This window comes from Schistocerca serialis, chromosome 3, assembly GCF_023864345.2.
Source record: "Schistocerca serialis cubense isolate TAMUIC-IGC-003099 chromosome 3, iqSchSeri2.2, whole genome shotgun sequence".
Taxonomy (NCBI): Eukaryota; Metazoa; Arthropoda; class Insecta; order Orthoptera; family Acrididae; genus Schistocerca; species Schistocerca serialis.
Window position 1 is genome coordinate 933,021,992 of NC_064640.1, and position 16,886 is coordinate 933,038,877.

The window sequence follows — 16,886 nt, forward strand, 5'->3', positions numbered from 1 at the left end:
TGTATTTGTTATTAAAATGTCACACACACAACCAAGGAATGACCTACATGTAATGTAACTTGCACTGATGTTCACTGCATGAAAATAAATGTTGCCAATCAATTTTGTTTCACCTTTAGGATTCTTGCTAACCACTTTAATGCATCTACTGCCATGCGCTCTAAGTCCCCATCCTCCAAATTTCAATCTATCTGTACCCATTACAATATATATTTGATTTATTTAGACTTACAAGCCTTCTTGATATCTTCTTCTGTTGCTTTGTAACGCAGTTTACTCAAGCCCAAAACTGCATAGTGGTCCTGTAACTGAAAAAAAAACAACAAAAAGTCACTAATTATGAAAAACTTGTAAAAAGTGAAATCAAATTGGGTTAATACTTTGATATAAACTCAGTCATCTTCTATGACAACAAATTTTTATAACACAAGTGGATCACAGTATTCTAAAATTTATTAAGTGGGGTTCTTAATTCTTTTATTTGGACAATGGTGCCAGTGGAACGATGTCACAGAACAGATGATAATAAAACACACACAACAAAAAATGAGTTATTCAGCAAATTGAACTGAAGACCTGCTGAGAGTTGCAACATTGTCTTGTTTACACTTGAGACACAGGGAAGAGAGCCAGTATCAGCATACACTATTATCCTTACAAGTGGAGTGCTGTTTGCGTGTTAGCACCATGCATAGCACACCAAACTTAGAGTGGCACTATTGCTCAACAACACTCCTCGGAAACTACCATTCTGCCAGCATTTAAGTTCTTGTGCCTCATGCTTTTGTAAAAATTCTAGTGCAGTTTGCTATGTCACCTCGTTTGTACATGACAACTCTATTCTGCCACATTTTAAAAACAATTTTCATAGAAGGAACAATTTTTTTCGGAAGTGGAGAATGCAAGTTGGAATGAGTATCATAAAATTTACCAAATGGTAACACAGTTAAGGGGCCTGCTATCTCCCAGTGCTGGAATTACATAATTACTATTTTTTGTTGACATCGAAATCCACTAGTGTACAAGACCTAAAATAAAGGAGAAGGCACTTGAATTTGTTAGACAGCAGTTTATGGCAGCAAAATTAAAATATGAGAATCACTATTGCAGAATGTTAATCACACAAGTTTCTCCTTAAATTTATTGAAAATGTAATGCCACTGAGGCAAGGAGTCCCCCATTTTGCTCATGATGCGATAATTTATGTACCGGTGTTTCTGTGACAACTATCACGTTAAAATTATAAACTGTAACATAATAACTAAATACATTTGTGTGAACCTGCTGTGTATTACATATGAAAGCAACTGTATTTTACCTCTTAGTCATCTATTTTATAACCAGTGTAATGGGAAGTTGTTATCAGCTTTTATCAAAAGTGACAATAGAGCAAGAATAAATAACAAGCAAGAAGAAAAGAAAAATTCATTTTACAGTAGGATCAAACGCACAGTACTCTGTGTATTAGCTTGTGACATTGCACACTATGCTACTGTGCTGTTATGTAGACTGTGGACACTTTAATAGATGATAAATAAATTCATCTCATCAAGATCTATTGAATTAAGGTTCACCAGGAAGAAAGGCCTTAGGGTAAGGTACTGGGCACCTTGAACAGTATCATCATACAATCCGTTCTTTAGTCCCCACCCCCAACCCCATGCCCTCGCCTTGTCAGAGTTTCTTTGCTAGTTTCAAAGTCCAATTCTGTAAATTATAACCTGCAAAGTTATTGCAAAACGGCAACTCACATTGTCAATTAGATGTTTATTGTATGCACTTTGCTGTATTTTCTTTGGGGCAGATACTTCAATTTCACTCCACTCAGCATCACATCCCCTGACCAAACCACACACCATCGACTTGCTATCACCTTTAACATTTCGACTGAAAGTTCAGTCACATTTTCTGTCTGCACTTTCACTTTCTCCTTCTCACCAACCACATATTTAATTTTGTTAACAACAAGCTCCCAATGTCAGTTAAGAAAGAGTAGTACTTTTTCTGGAGTGAGGCTTTATCTAGTCATGTCATGAAGTTAGCTCCCGATACTGTTGGCTCAATGGTTCACTTTGTTGAGTGATAAATATAAATTTTATGTATAAAAATAAAAACTAAATAAATAAAAATAAAGATGCAGCAAGACAATGGGAAAATGGCAGCCATGGCATGCTTCATGTGGTTTCTGTATATCCTCCATTGTAGCTGTGTAGCTTAGTCTGTAATACCTGGAATGTCCCTATAACCAAGAAACCAGGATTTTGTTAATAACTTGATGCAAAGAGCATGTAATGGTAAGCACTGCGGTCCTGATAATGTAAGAAATTTCAAACGATGACACAGGTGACATGCAAATCATTAACTTTGACAATTTCTGGAATTTGATAATTACAAAGAAGTGTTTCAGTATGTGCTGACTTTCAAAATTAAACTGTATGAGGTCCAATACATATATTCAATCTGTAATTTTGGTCATATTGAAGGCAGAAATTTATTCTTAAAAAAATGACCCTGTATGTTTTAAATACGAGACAGAATGATCATTATCGAAAACATTAAATATTATTATTAGCTTTTACAGCCTCATTCGACCACTTTAGTCAATCATTTCCTGGTCCTCTTCTTCAGTAAGCACATGTTTCGTTCTTTATTAACAGTCCAGTACCTTTTCATTTGTTTTGATCTTTCCTGTCTTTCCTCATATTTAAATACCCTTTTCATTGTGTGTCGTTGGTCTACTTTTGGTTTAAATCTTATTTTCTTGTCTTTCAGTTTCTTGAGATTTTCTGTTTTGTTTTGCAGATCGTCCAAGGTTATATCTAGTTCTCTCGTATCCTCTTTAATTTCCTTGACCATCCTACTTGTTGCTTCAGATTCCAGTTTCTGCATAATTTTTCTTGCTAATCTAGGTTCTGGTGTCCTCATTATGTGGCCAAAGGAAGAAATCCTCTTTTTACGTACAGTATCTGTGATGGGCTCCAGTTCCCTGTACACTACTTCATTCAGCACTATCCGTCATTGTCCTTCCTTCTTGTATTTTTTATTTAAGCATGTTCTAGCTTTTCCTTCTGTCTACTTTTAGTATTTTGTCAACTCTGTTTCTCTGAGTAACTTTAAAAAAGAGTCTTGCTTGTGTATGTTACCTCTGGCTGAACCACCGTCTTGTAATGTTTTAATTTTGTTTGAATTGATAGACATTTCTTATTGTATGTAGGCCATGTTACTTTTTGAGCTTTTATCATTTTATTGCTTCTTTCTTGCCAAGCAGGTTTTTCATTCAAGTTGTGTGTTATAATCTCTCTTAGATATTTAAATTGCTTCACTATTTTAATTTTTCTGTTGTCTACTGTTGTGTAGTCTATTACTAGCGGGTCTGTTACCATCATCTCGGTCTTTACGATAGATATCTGGAGTCCTACTTTTTGTGCTATATTTTGCAGGCTCATTATTGGATTTCTAGCTTCTTGTACATTATTCGCTAGTAATGTCATGTCATCTGTGAATCCCAAACAATTTGGTTTTATATCATTTCTCTTGGTTCCAACTGTTATGTTTTTAGGATTCTTGTTGTACCATTCTCTCATCAAGTATTCAAGAGCACAGTTGAAGAGCAGTGGTGATAGACCATCTCCTTGTCTTAACCATTTTTTAATCGTAAATGGCTCAGATAGTTCTCCTCTGCATTTTACTTTGTACTTGGTGTTTGTAAGGGTTAATTTTATCATTTTTATTAATTTGGGATGAAGTCCAAAATTTCTTAATATGTCCAGCATAGAAGATCTGTGGATGTAATCATAAGCTTTTTTGAAGTCTACAAAGGTTATGACTAGTTGCTTCTGTCTCCTTTTGTAGGCATCCATTATTAATTTTAATATGATGATCTGTTCTGGGCAGCTTCTCCAGGGTCTAAATACTCCTTGATATTCTCCCAGCTCCTTTTCAAGTTGGTCTTTACAGCGATTGTACAGAATTCTTGATAACATTTTATATGTGCAACCCAATAGGGAAATCCCTCTGTAGTTGTCCCTATTGGATTTTTCTCCTTTTTTGTGTAATGGGTGTATGACAGCTGTAGTCCAATGTACTGGTAGCTGTTCTCCAATCCAGATTTTAACTATGCACTGATGTAATGACATCTTCACGAGTTCTGCTGCGTATTTCCAGAGTTCTGCAAATGTTTGGTCTTCTTTACTTGCTTTGTGGTTCTTGAGCTTGCTCAAAGCTTTGTTGACTTTCTGAATTGTCGGTGGGTTTATATTTTCTGGTGGGGTTTTTATTGGAGTTCTGTGTTTATTTCATAAAGCTCAGGAGGATCTTTGCAATTTAGTAGTTCGTTAAATGTTTCTGCTAAAATTCCTGAATTTCTTTTATCGCCATGGGTCATCTTATTGTTTTTATCTTTTAGGATTAATGTTGGGGGGATCATATCTTGGAGTTGTCTGCAAAATGCTTTGTAGTAATCTTGTGAGTTTATTTTCTTACTATTTGTTTCTATCATAGAAAGTATATCTTTTTGATATTGAAGTTTAGCCCTCCTTAATGTTTTTTGAGTCATCTTTCTTTGTTTTGTGAGTTCTTCTGTTTTTTTTTGTGTCTACCTTTCATTTTTTTTATCACATTCGCCATTACACTACTGGTGCTTTTTCCTAGGATTTATTGGGGCTACTTATTCATCTGTTTGTTTCAATTAGGGAATTATTTCATCCAGATCATCAGTTACTTTTATATTCCTAGTTTATTCTTCATATTCCTTGTTATTTATCAATGTGTGTGTGTGTGTGTGTGTGTAAAAGATCATAACTGTATGCACGGCCAGGATTTAAAATGTAAATCTTTGTCTTCACTGGCTGTTCTACTATTTCAGTCATTCGAGCAAGTCTTATTGGGGGGGGGGGGGGGGGGGGGGGGGAGGAACACGCCATGACACTTGTGGTTTAAGGTACTGTTGATGTTGAGGACATAACAGATGGAGCACAAATATAAATTGGGGAAGACAGACAAAAAACCTAATTCTGAATAGCAAGTCAAGGATTAAACCACCATTCTCCAATACCTTGCCACTGTGCCACTTTGCTCAGTATGAACCAACTCCTTCATACTACAACTCTCTTTTCTCGTTTCAAAACAATATTCAGTTTCTCTTTTTACAATTAAATGAGATTTGCTCCTTTAAACATATAGTCTTCTGTCCATAGCACTGCTAACATAATAAGTAAAAGACACATCAACAACTTCCCCAACACCCAGTCTTCCCCCCTCCCTATTGTTACTTCTACTTGCAACATGAAGCTCAAAGTTCTACATCTAAATCTACATACATGCTAGGCAAGCCATACCTCTATGCACATGCTCTACAAGCCACTATACAGTGCATGGTCGAGAGTGCCGCATACCCATACCAGTAATAGCGTCTCCTGTTCCACTTGAAAACAGAGCAAGGAAAACAACTGTCTAGAAGTCTCAGTACATGTTGTAATTCCTCTTGTCTTATCTTTCTGGTCCTTACATGAAATGTAAGGTTGTGGTGGTAGAATCTTCTGCAGTCAGCTTCCAGTGCCAGTTCTCAAAATTTCCTCAATAGTGCCTCTGGAAAAGAACACTATCTTCTCTCCAGGAATACCCATTGAGTTCCTGAAGCAGCTCTATAATACTTGTGTGCTGATCGGATCAGCCAGTAACAAATCTAGCAGCACACTTCTGAGTCGCTTTGATGACTTCCTTTAACCTAGCCTGATGGTGATCCAAACATTTGAGCAGCACTCCAGATAGGTCACATTAGTGTTCCATATGGCATTTTCTTTATAGATGAGCTACACTTTTCCAAAATTCATCCAATAAAATGAAGTCAACAATTTGCCTTCCATACTACAAATCTGATGTGCTTTTTCCATTGCATATTGCTTTACAACATTATGCCTAGGTATTTAATTGACGTGATTGTATCAAGCAGCACACTACCAGTCCTAACATTACATTTTTCTACATTTACAGCAAGCTGACATTCATCACACCAGCTAAAAATTCTGTCAACATCCTGTATCCTCTTACAATTACTCAATGACAACAACTTCCTGTACACCACCATCAGCAAAGAGCTGCAATTTGCTGCTCACTCTGTCCATTAGATCAATTATATGTGTAGAGAACAAGGGTGTTTTCACACTGTGTGCCAGGCTGAGACGTGATGGGCGAGCCATGACACACAGGGATATCAAACCCATTATTTTGCATTGTGGTGTTCACAATGGTGCCTGGGCTGTCACGGCAAGCAACAAGCAGGCTGTTAGGATAGCTTTTAAGAAAATGTGATGAAACCAATGCCAAGTGGAACTACTATGTTTAATATTACCAGTGCAAGGCAGCAGCTGGGCAGCCGGTGTGAGGCTGTAGCCAGACTAAGAAGGTGAAGCTACGCTTCAGCTTCTGCAGTACACATGTCCAAGTCCCCCATCTACTTTTATCAGACGTATCACGATACATGATTTTTTCCTTTTTTTTGTTGTTAAAGAAGAAGTTCCTTCATATCTCACAGTGCGAAAACTTTACAAGTACTGTAATGATACATGCAAAGTTACTCGCACCATCTACATTTACATAGTTCATTTTCACCCATCTATAACAACAAAATCATCACAGGTGATCACAGGAAAAGTCCACTGAAATGAAGTTCCACTTACCTTTGTTTTCATCACTTTTACTTAAAAGTTAGCTTACTTCCAAGGGCTATGCAAAGTTCCTTGTCAGTAGAAACAGAACCCATGAGCCAAACAGCATTATCTCAAGAATTTTCCCCTATCAATCTGTCTGTCACAAGACAAAAGCAACCATTCTGAGACGTCATCACAGGCTCCAGCCGATGAACCGTCAACTCTGCCAACTACTGTGTCATTACAAAAAAATACCAGTGGGAAAAATATTGAACAATTTTTACAGCTCGAAATGGACTAAATATCTTTGATCAAGACACAGCAAGACATGACCGATAATGAAACCTCTAATTATTTCCTGACATGTCTCATGTCTTGCACATTCTTGCAGCATGCATTGACATGTATTGTGATCCATTCTGCAATAGGAATAACATTTTTCACTGAAGTTTTTACTCCTTTATGTAAAGTAAAAAACTCCACTAAATGTCTGTTGCAATTAATGGGATGAACCCATAATGTATTTCTTCAGTGCTTCAAGAATCAACAAATCACTGCACTGTCAAAACAATACCAATAAGGTAATGAAGTTATTATTCTATACGATAGCACAGAATGGATAGCGGCGATAAACTTTACTTGCCCTACAGTGTTTGAGGGTATACTGAACCTGCCCATTATTCTTCCTGTTAACTATCTCTAATGACCTTGATGTCAACAGGGCATTAAATCCTAATTTTCCTCTGGAACACTATTTCACTTGCCCTTCATTTCATCATACGAATTTCCTACAAGAAATATTATTACTAAGAGCCATACACAGTTCTTTGAACATGGAGATAAGGTCGATGTAATTGTTTACAACTTCTGGTACCAAACACACACACAGAAATACAAAAGTGAAAATTTCAAAATGGACCATCTTGTGCATTAGTCAACTCAGACATAATTTTCATTTTAGCCTCTGCCGTTTTTCATCTCCAGTTAGAAATCAATTAAGTAGAATGCCACAAGCTTTTATTACAGTCTATCCACAGCAAAGTCTTATGTTAGAGTAATTTACTCTCCTATTTATAAATATGAAATGTACATTCTGCTAATTGTAAGATGTTGACAACAAGTAACTGTTTGTTTTTTGTAATGTCACGTATGGCCAACTGTAAAACCATAGCCAGTGTAATCGGCTGCCAAGGGAAAAATTCATAAATACTTGGAGGTTCCTGGACATGCAGTATTAAAACAACATGAGGGACCAACACTAGGCATGCATTGGTCACTGGTAATTCATTGTCTCAATAACTTGCAATAACTTATGAACAGAGACAGATGTCAGTGTCACTACCATTTCAAAAATGTTTTTCTACTTTTAGCTATATATCACTTGCAATAATGTATGATCTAAAACGTATCTAACAGTAAGCTACCTGCGATCAAACTTTTTCTCGACAAGATTTATAAATTAAGTGCATGTGTTTGACATTTGGGTTGTTTCAAAATGACTTTATAAACTATGAAAAGGTAAATGGTCCATTAAGAAACTAATATGCTGCATTACCATGTGAACAAAAATAAGATTTTTTTAAATCACATAGTTTCTTCCAAAACAATTGAGAAACATCACGGAGCTAAAAGATCATGTGAAATGAAAAATAAGTGTTTTCTTTTCCAAATGGAAAGTAAAGCTTTTAAGAAAAAAATAAGTTCATAAAATGAAATGGTGTAGTCTTACATACTGCTAAGAGTTTGTAGAGTATCCCGGCACACTGTGTGAATGCAGCCTAAGAGTGCACTTGTCACACTTCCCTCGAGTACTCCTAATAATGCAATTGTTTCCAATGAACATCAGCCATCAAGGACAACGTACTGGGTTCTATTACTTAAGAAGTCTTCAAGCCACTCACATATCTGGGAATCTAATTCATATGCTTGGACCTTCATCAACAGTCTGCAATGTAGCACTGATCTGTTGCTTTCCGGATATCTAGGAATATGGAAACTGCCCACTGGCCTTCATCCATGGTTCTCAGGATATCTATGGAAACTGTCCAGTGGCCTTCATCCATGGTTCTCAGGATATCAAGTGAGAAAAGGGTAAGCTGAGCATTGCACATGATATGCTGTCTAAATCCATGCTGATTTGTTGGCAAAAGCTTTTTGGTCTCCCACGAAAGTTATTACATTCAAACTCAGAATGTATTCATGAATTCTGAGTCATAGACTCAAAATATTTCGCCAGCAGCTTCACTCTCAAAAGTTCTGCAATCTCTTTCTGTTAAGAAAACGCAACTACACGAAAAGTGTCTTATATTAATGTAGGACTTCCACCATATGAAACTGTCAGATGAACTATCCATTGTGTTCGTCCAGCCAAAATACCTCATATAAATATAATAGCTCAGACAGACAACAGATAACAAACTTCTCGTTTCGGAAAAATTAAGTTAATATCTGCTAGATCAGGCTTGCTCACACCAGGCATTCCAGCTAGTGGGCGACCACGTAACAGATGAGGAGTGGGCCTGTTAGTCGCACGTTGTTGTCAGTATTCACTGCGTAAACAAAGCTATTGGTTCGCTGCCATGACAGCTGGTGCAATGAATATGGATTCAGCTGAGATGAGACTAATTCTAGTGAAAATTGCATGTGGCAAGAATTCCAACAGGAATTACAGCATTTTTCTGCACATACTGGAGAACATGCTACATGTTCAGTATGTCGACAATCTGTTATACCAAAAAAATACAACATTGAGTAACACTAAAATTCCAAACATTGTGATGCGTGTAACAGTGTTCAGGGAGAGGAACATCTGCAATTAATTGCAAAGTTAAAAGAATCCTTCAGCAATGAGGTAAGTACGGTTATCTCTATTAATTTTACATCAACTATTAATCTTATTCAAGTTATATTACAACTCGATTTATCCGAAACTTTTATTTCTAGGAATTTGAAGCTACATATGAAGGTGCAGTGAGGGCGAGCTTTAGAACTGTCCATTTGGTTATTCGGGAACTTCGACCATTCTCCTCTGGACTGTTTGTGAAAGAATGCCTTGACTCTGTTGGGGAATCCATTTGTCCTCTAAGTACAGCACAATTTCATGCAATTTGCCTGTCCTGATACACAATTGCATACCGTATAGGACAGCTAACAATGAGCGGCGGCAATTATTTGCATATTCTCTGTGCCTTGGTAAAAGGAACAACGTTACTGATACAGCACAATTGGCTATATTCGTCCTAGGGTGGATATAGATTCAAATATCACACAAGAGCTTCTTGATTTAATCTTCACAAGGGACACATGTACAAGATAAAATTAAGTGTTGTTCAACATGCTGTTATGCAACTGAATCTGCCCTAGAGTAAACTCACTTCCATCGCCACTGATGGTATCCCAAATATGGCTGGGCTGAATTGTGGGATGTCTAAAAACTAAGCTGAGCCCAGGACAGCAATTTCACTCAGTGCATTGTGTAATTCATCAAGAGGCACTCTGTGTGAAGACTGTGCAATTTGACAGGGTTATGAATGTTGTTGTTAGGAATGTAAATTACGTATGGTCTGCAGGAGTGAATCACAGATAGTTTTGAGAGTTAATGGATCCACTGGAATCTGATTTCTATGGTATATCCTTCTTTCATCAGGTAAGATGGCTGAGTAGGCATAAAGCTCTTGAACATTTCCTCATTTTGCTTGAACAGGTAACTTTTTATCGATATGAAAGGAAGGTTGGTTCCTGAGCTATATGACCCTCAATGGGTGGTTAACCTAGCATTTGTTACCGACATAACGAGTCATTTAAATAGTCTCAATGCTTCATTGTAGGGAAAATGCCAATTAATTGTTTCTAAAATTCATGCAATGCAAATGAAATTGCAGAGCTGGAGAAGTCTGTCTCAGGAACATAATTCACGCATTTCCCAAATGTGATTCATAGCTAACATTAATAATGACCTTGTTGCATCATCTGTTCAGTCTCTCAATAATTTGGTTGCAACAGTCACATTACGATCTGAATATTTGAGGTCACTTGAGTCAATTTTGATACCTTCATGTCACCATGCTTGGTAGGCATCAGAACTGTCTCTGCAATGGTGCAGTTACAACTGATACAGCTGCAGTTTGACCATTTCATTAAGGAGAAGTTTACAATGGTGAATGGCATCATTCAGTTCTATTCTATCCTTCCACAGGATAGAGTTTCTCAACTACATGCGAAAGCAGCAGCTATAATGTGCATCTTTCGTTCTACTAATTTATGTGAACAACTTTTTTCAGCCTTAAGGCTTTGCAAATCAAAACATAGTCACAAATGACAGATAGCCATCTGAGGGCCATTCTTTGATTGCACACCGCAAGTAGTATTAGTCCAGATATTCCCTCACAGCAAAACATGGGAAATTGGATCATAATCTATATAAATGTCATATAACAATGTCTGCATTTTTGTATGTGCTGTGATTATATATTGTAAGCAATAAAACAGTGTACCGTACATTTAAACTGCTGCCATTGAATCCATATCACCACAGGTTTGTATTTTATGTCCAGAATGTAATTAACATAATGTAACCTTTTGAATGGCACACACACAGGCCCAAAATAGGACTCAGACCTCCAATCACAGTAGCCCCGCATCCCGTAATGTGTTGTGTCCCACTTTGCGTTGACAGTGGTTGGCTGCCCCCCCCCCCCCCCCCCCCCCCGCTTTGTCTCGCTACACTGTGACGTATGCCTGATGGTGAGCTGCCTACAGTTACGTCATGACTGCCTGGCTGCAACAGGCTAGGGCAAAAGGGCACCTGACTGACCACCTCTGTGCTACATCATCACTAGGAACACCCGAGGCCAACCACCCCAAATGACACTTAAGTGCGAAGGTTTGTGTAAAGGATTGTACAACTCTGACCGTGACAGAAGAGTCCATTCTACTTGGAAATTCTCACTTGTACACTGCAACTGTAACTTTTCTTTTTGCAAACATCACTAACCTGTTTTTATGCCTAATCAGCTCTAAAGTATTGAAGTTTTAGCATGCACAGACTGTGCTTGCTAGTGATTCATCATCATTTAATCCTGATTATCATGATCACTGCTAACCACTGTTCAGCAGAAATTTGCAAAATATTGAATGTGAAGGCAGCAAGACATATTTCATAGAAATGACACTAGATTTAAGCTGAATTTTGAAGTAAGTTATTTCCCATTTAAAGAACACCTATCCACATGCAAAAATACTTGCATGTTCACTGAAGATAATCAAGGAAATGTGACATTAACTAAAAAGAAAAGAGAGAGAGAGGATAAGAAGAAGAAGAAGAAGAAGATGAAGAAGAAGAAAAAGAGAGAGAGAGAATAAAAATGGTACACAACAAGTCAACTGATTCTTTCACAGCCTTTTGGCACAACAACTTCATAATTACAAATTAAATGAACAAAATTATGGTTGATCCAAAGCAGTGGTTCCCAACGTGGGGGCAATGACCACCTGAAGGGTGAAGTTTAATTTCCTGAGTGGTAAAAACAAAAGGGTTCAATTCTGTTTCAGTCAGTGAATTAAATTATTTTTAAAATATCATTACTAATATTACTCATATCCTCACATAGGCCACTCAGTCCACACACAATTCATACATTGTAGCATGCACCTATGAGACTAATACCTCACATGCACTTTAACATCTCATAAAAATGCCTTCTCTTCATTGTAGTTAGCTCCCAGACTAGATAAGAAATCGTTTCATTATTCATTTCGCAACAGTGAATCACCAGTGTGGCTACTCAAATTTGAAGAAAAAATTTCCTGAGAATTCCGGCTGTGAGGAGGAAAATGCTATCAAACAGCTCCTGATTAATGGTGAGCAGGGGAGGAGGTATACCACAATAATGATTTTTCTTTCTGTCCTCTCAGCTGAGATATACTAGCCATAAGCAATAGTTTAACCACAGTTTTTAAACGTAGATGATCTATATGAAATAATATTCACATAAGTAACACACTTTGAAATATTACATATTTCAAAATTTGTGATTCATTAAAGTAAACAAAATCGAATTTTACATCCTGGAATTCCCTGTGATTTGTCAGATTTTTCCAGATAAAATTTAATTCCCTGAGAATTCCAGGTTTTCCAGAAGAATTGTCACCCTGATGACCAATTGACAGCACAACACAGCAGTAGTTATGTAATGGCTTCTACACTGCTGTAGTACCTACAGTGTCTTATTACTATTATATTATTATTATTAGTGGCAGTGGTAAGCCACAGACCATTAGCAGCCTGACGTCTTCCAACTTTTGCAACTTCAAAAGCAAGGAGTCCATCAACCTAGGCCTAAGCATTGTGCCAAATTTTAATTTTGTTGATTTTAGATGAGGACAGGGTGTGGGTGAAGCAAGTGACTCTAGGGAGAGGAGTGGTGCAAAGTAAGCATTTTTGTAACAAATGCCTATCCTCAATGTGGATAATTAGGTTTCTTTTCTGACACACAAACCTCCAGATGTCACTCAGTCAGATCAGTAACGAATATTGTATATTGATACAGTGTCACCCAAAACACCAATATATTTGTACGATGTACTGTCGTCCAAGAGAATGTGCATAAATGGTAACTAATAAGTGACGCCTGACCTATGGAGCACAGGAAAAGCGTAACTGAGAGCGTCTGTTGTACAGAGCTCCTCTGGGGAATTCAGTGGAGCATTAGTTTGCCATAGAAAGAGTCCTGGGTCCGAGCCCTAGTCATACCAGTTTTCCTATTGCAATATGTGAAACTGTTATATGGGAAAAGATTTTCCTGACATGTAAAAGGACTGTTCAGAATTCTTGGCATTGTTTTATTGGCAGTCAGCATTCACTTTGTTTGTCTGAAAGTGGCAAACCTGTAGAGAACATTTGTATGTTCACAGAATAAACAATCAGTGCAGAAGAATAAGGAAACAACTGCATCACATGCATGGAAGTAGTAGTAGTAGTAGTAACCATAATAATAATAATAATAATAATAATAATAATAATAATAATAATAACCATAATAAAAATAAAAAGAAGAAGAAGAAGAACTGACTGCTAGATGGCACCACTGCCGTACATCAGATGTGCATGTTGTGGCTGGAGTCTCCTGTTTGTGCAGATACAAACACGTGGGTCTGAAATTGCTGCCCAGTCCTCATGCTACTGCTAATGATGACAGTGTCATTTTGTGATATGAATCCACGCAATGTTACTGTCATTGCCATGTAGCAATGGCTGTGTACCTAAAACATTGGAAGTAACTGAAGGTTGAAGTATGCAGCATTCCTACTGGACAAAACTGATCAGTGGAAGCTACTGAATGTCACCAAAGAGGAAACATTAGATATTGAAGAGTGCGCACCAGATGGAGCGGAATCTGTGTTTGTGAACAAGTGCATGAACAAGTGTCAATGTCTTCGATATCGTCACCAGAAGACTCCACAAGTGGCAGAAGTGATGAAATGCCAAGAAACGAGAAAACTGAAATGCTCAAATATTGTCTTAGCATCAAAAAGCAGCTGAAGTCAACCAAAACATTTGCACATTGCACGATGTCTGCAAATTCGGCACTAGATGTCCTACACGATGATGTCAATGGAAACGGTGGTGAGAAAGTGCTGCGTTAATGTCTATGAAAGAGAAGTACTAACGTATTACAATGCATGTGATGGAGACCTTCAAACAGCGTAGCCAGGAGAGTCGGTGTGTTCACAATGCAGACACTAAATTTTGGGCAAAACAAAAGCAAGACAGTTAAATTTCTTTAGTTTTGGCACAATTGACAGCTGGGTCTTCCACTACAAGGATAAAAACAATATTGTAAGCTGTAAAGTCAAACCTTTTGCTATAGTGAAAACCTATCGGAACAGAAACTACAGCCAAGAAATGGCAGAGGACTGGCAACAAGCAGCTTGTGCACTCATGATAGTCTCCACAGATGCAAATATCTACAATGCCAATAAAAATGGATTCAATGAGGAGATGACTACAGATATTGTAGGGGTTGTACAGTTCATTCACGCGACAGCCAATATGTACACAATTATTCCATTGCTTTCATAGACTCGCAGACTTGCTCCAAACCTGTTTGTAGTCCTTCGAGACCCTCATTCTTTGAATGCTCATATACGTCAGTCCACGTTTGCAGCACCAAATTTAATCACCCACTCTCACTCCTCTGGAAAAATGAGCAAAGAGCTGTTCACGATATCTCTACAAGAAGAGGTAGTCGAACAAGTCAGAGAAGAGAAACTTCTGTTAATACTTAATTCTTATGGGCCCCACACAGACGCCAGTGTTCGTGACCTGTACAAAATAACCTACCAGAAACCAAAATCACAAACGACATAATTCCAGCAAACACAACCTCCATTTATCAACTGCTTGATCTTCATTTCTTCAGAATGTACAAGCACATGATTTGCAAAATCTTTGCTGACGCTCGAGAGTTTTTTGAAGAGATTAATCTGTAACAACAGAATGATTTTCTTAAGCTGCAGTTCCTCTCATACAATCAATTGTGAGCTCCATGTTTCTATAATTCTCAATGTCACAGCTGAATAATGGCTACACTCATTGATGAGTCCAGAACCTCTGAAACATCAACACCGTTCTTTTGCAGACACTAGCATCCATTCAGCAATCTACAGGTTGGACGCGCAAATATGGGATTCATCTGATGTGCTTGGTGCAAAAGTAATTACCTTCACATACATCTTTGTACACAATCACTATTGTGAAACTCCCGTTCCTGAATAAATGACACAGTACAATTCCTGAAAATTATGTAATAATGCTACTGATACTGCTGCTGCTGCTGCTGCTGCTACTGCTACTGCTACTACTAGTACTACTACTAACAATAACAATAATACTTCAACATGTGTGATTCAATTGTTTGTCTATTCATCTTTCAAATTGTTTATGTTTATTCTTTGAAGCTACAAGTGTACTCTATAGTTTTGTTACTTTCAAATAAACAAAGAAAAAGCCGATTGCCAATAGAACATTGCTATAAACTTCGAACAGTCCTTTTGCATGTCAGGAACATGTTGCCCCATGTAAGAGTTTCACACTTACTACAGCACAAAAAAAACGGCATGACCAGGGCTTGAATACAAGATCCTTGGTATGAAAAACTAGCCCTCTACAGACTTCCCCTCAGAAGCTCTACATGACAGTTGCTTACAATTATGCTTTTCCTGCGCTCTGTATGTCAGTTGTTACTTGTTACCTACCGTTTATGCATGTTCTCCTGGATAACAGCACGTAGCACAAACTATATTGGAGTTTTGATTGATACATTGTCGATATGTAATGTTTGGCATGTCTTCCTGATATCTGGAGGTCTGAGAGCTAGAAGTTGGTGGCAGTACCAACAAAACATTGAAAAATGCCTGATCATTCTATTAAAAGACTGTTAGAAGCATACAGTACCACTTGCCTCAATGACTCATTAGTTTGTGATTTAATAAAACTAAATATCATTTAAAAACAAAAATGATGAGACTTACCAAACAAAAGTGCTGGCAGGTCGACAGACACACAAACAAACAAAAACATACACACAAAATTCAAGCTTTCGCAACAAACGGTTGCTTCATCAGGAAAGAGGGAAGGAGACACAAGCAGACAACATTTGTATTACAAATGTCTGCTTGTGTCTGTGTATGTGCGGATGGATGTGTTTGTGTGTGTGCGCGAGTGTATACCTGTCCTTTTTTCCCCCTAAGGTAAGTCTTTCCGCTCCCGGGATTGGAATGACTCCTTACCCTCTCCCTTAAAACCCACATCCTTTCGTCTTTCCCTCTCCTTCCCTCTTCCCTGACGAAGCAACCGTTTGTTGCGAAAGCTTGAATTTTGTGTGTATGTTTGTGTTTGTTTGTGTGTCTATCGACCTGCCAGCACTTTTGTTTGGTAAGTCTCATCATCTTTGTTTTTAGATATATTTTTCCCACGTGGAATGTTTCCCTCTATTATATAAATATCATTTAACTTACATAATTTTAAAAATTCTTTATTATTCTGAAGTTTAGTTAGGTGCTAATGTTGTTCATGGGGATGGGAGGAAGGAGTAAAAGCTAAGATCTGATTGCACTCAGGGGTAACACTCTCAGTTATTTTGTTAATTGGTTTTTGTTTAACATGGCCATCACTGAGCCAAATCATAAATCAATACTGAAGGACATCCACAATTTGTGCTTTTATTTCTAAATTATGGT

At 37.6% G+C, this 16,886-nt stretch overlaps 1 protein-coding gene across 1 annotated transcript in view; it reads right to left on the reverse strand.

Moving 5' to 3' along the window:
• LOC126471208 (dnaJ homolog subfamily C member 2) overlaps positions 1-16,886 on the reverse strand; it is a 204,118-nt gene that overhangs the window by 159,611 nt on the left and 27,621 nt on the right. The window contains exon 3 of the mRNA XM_050099322.1: positions 233-308. Within this exon, the coding sequence (XP_049955279.1) occupies positions 233-308 (76 nt within the window). The remainder of the gene's footprint in view (positions 1-232; positions 309-16,886) is intronic.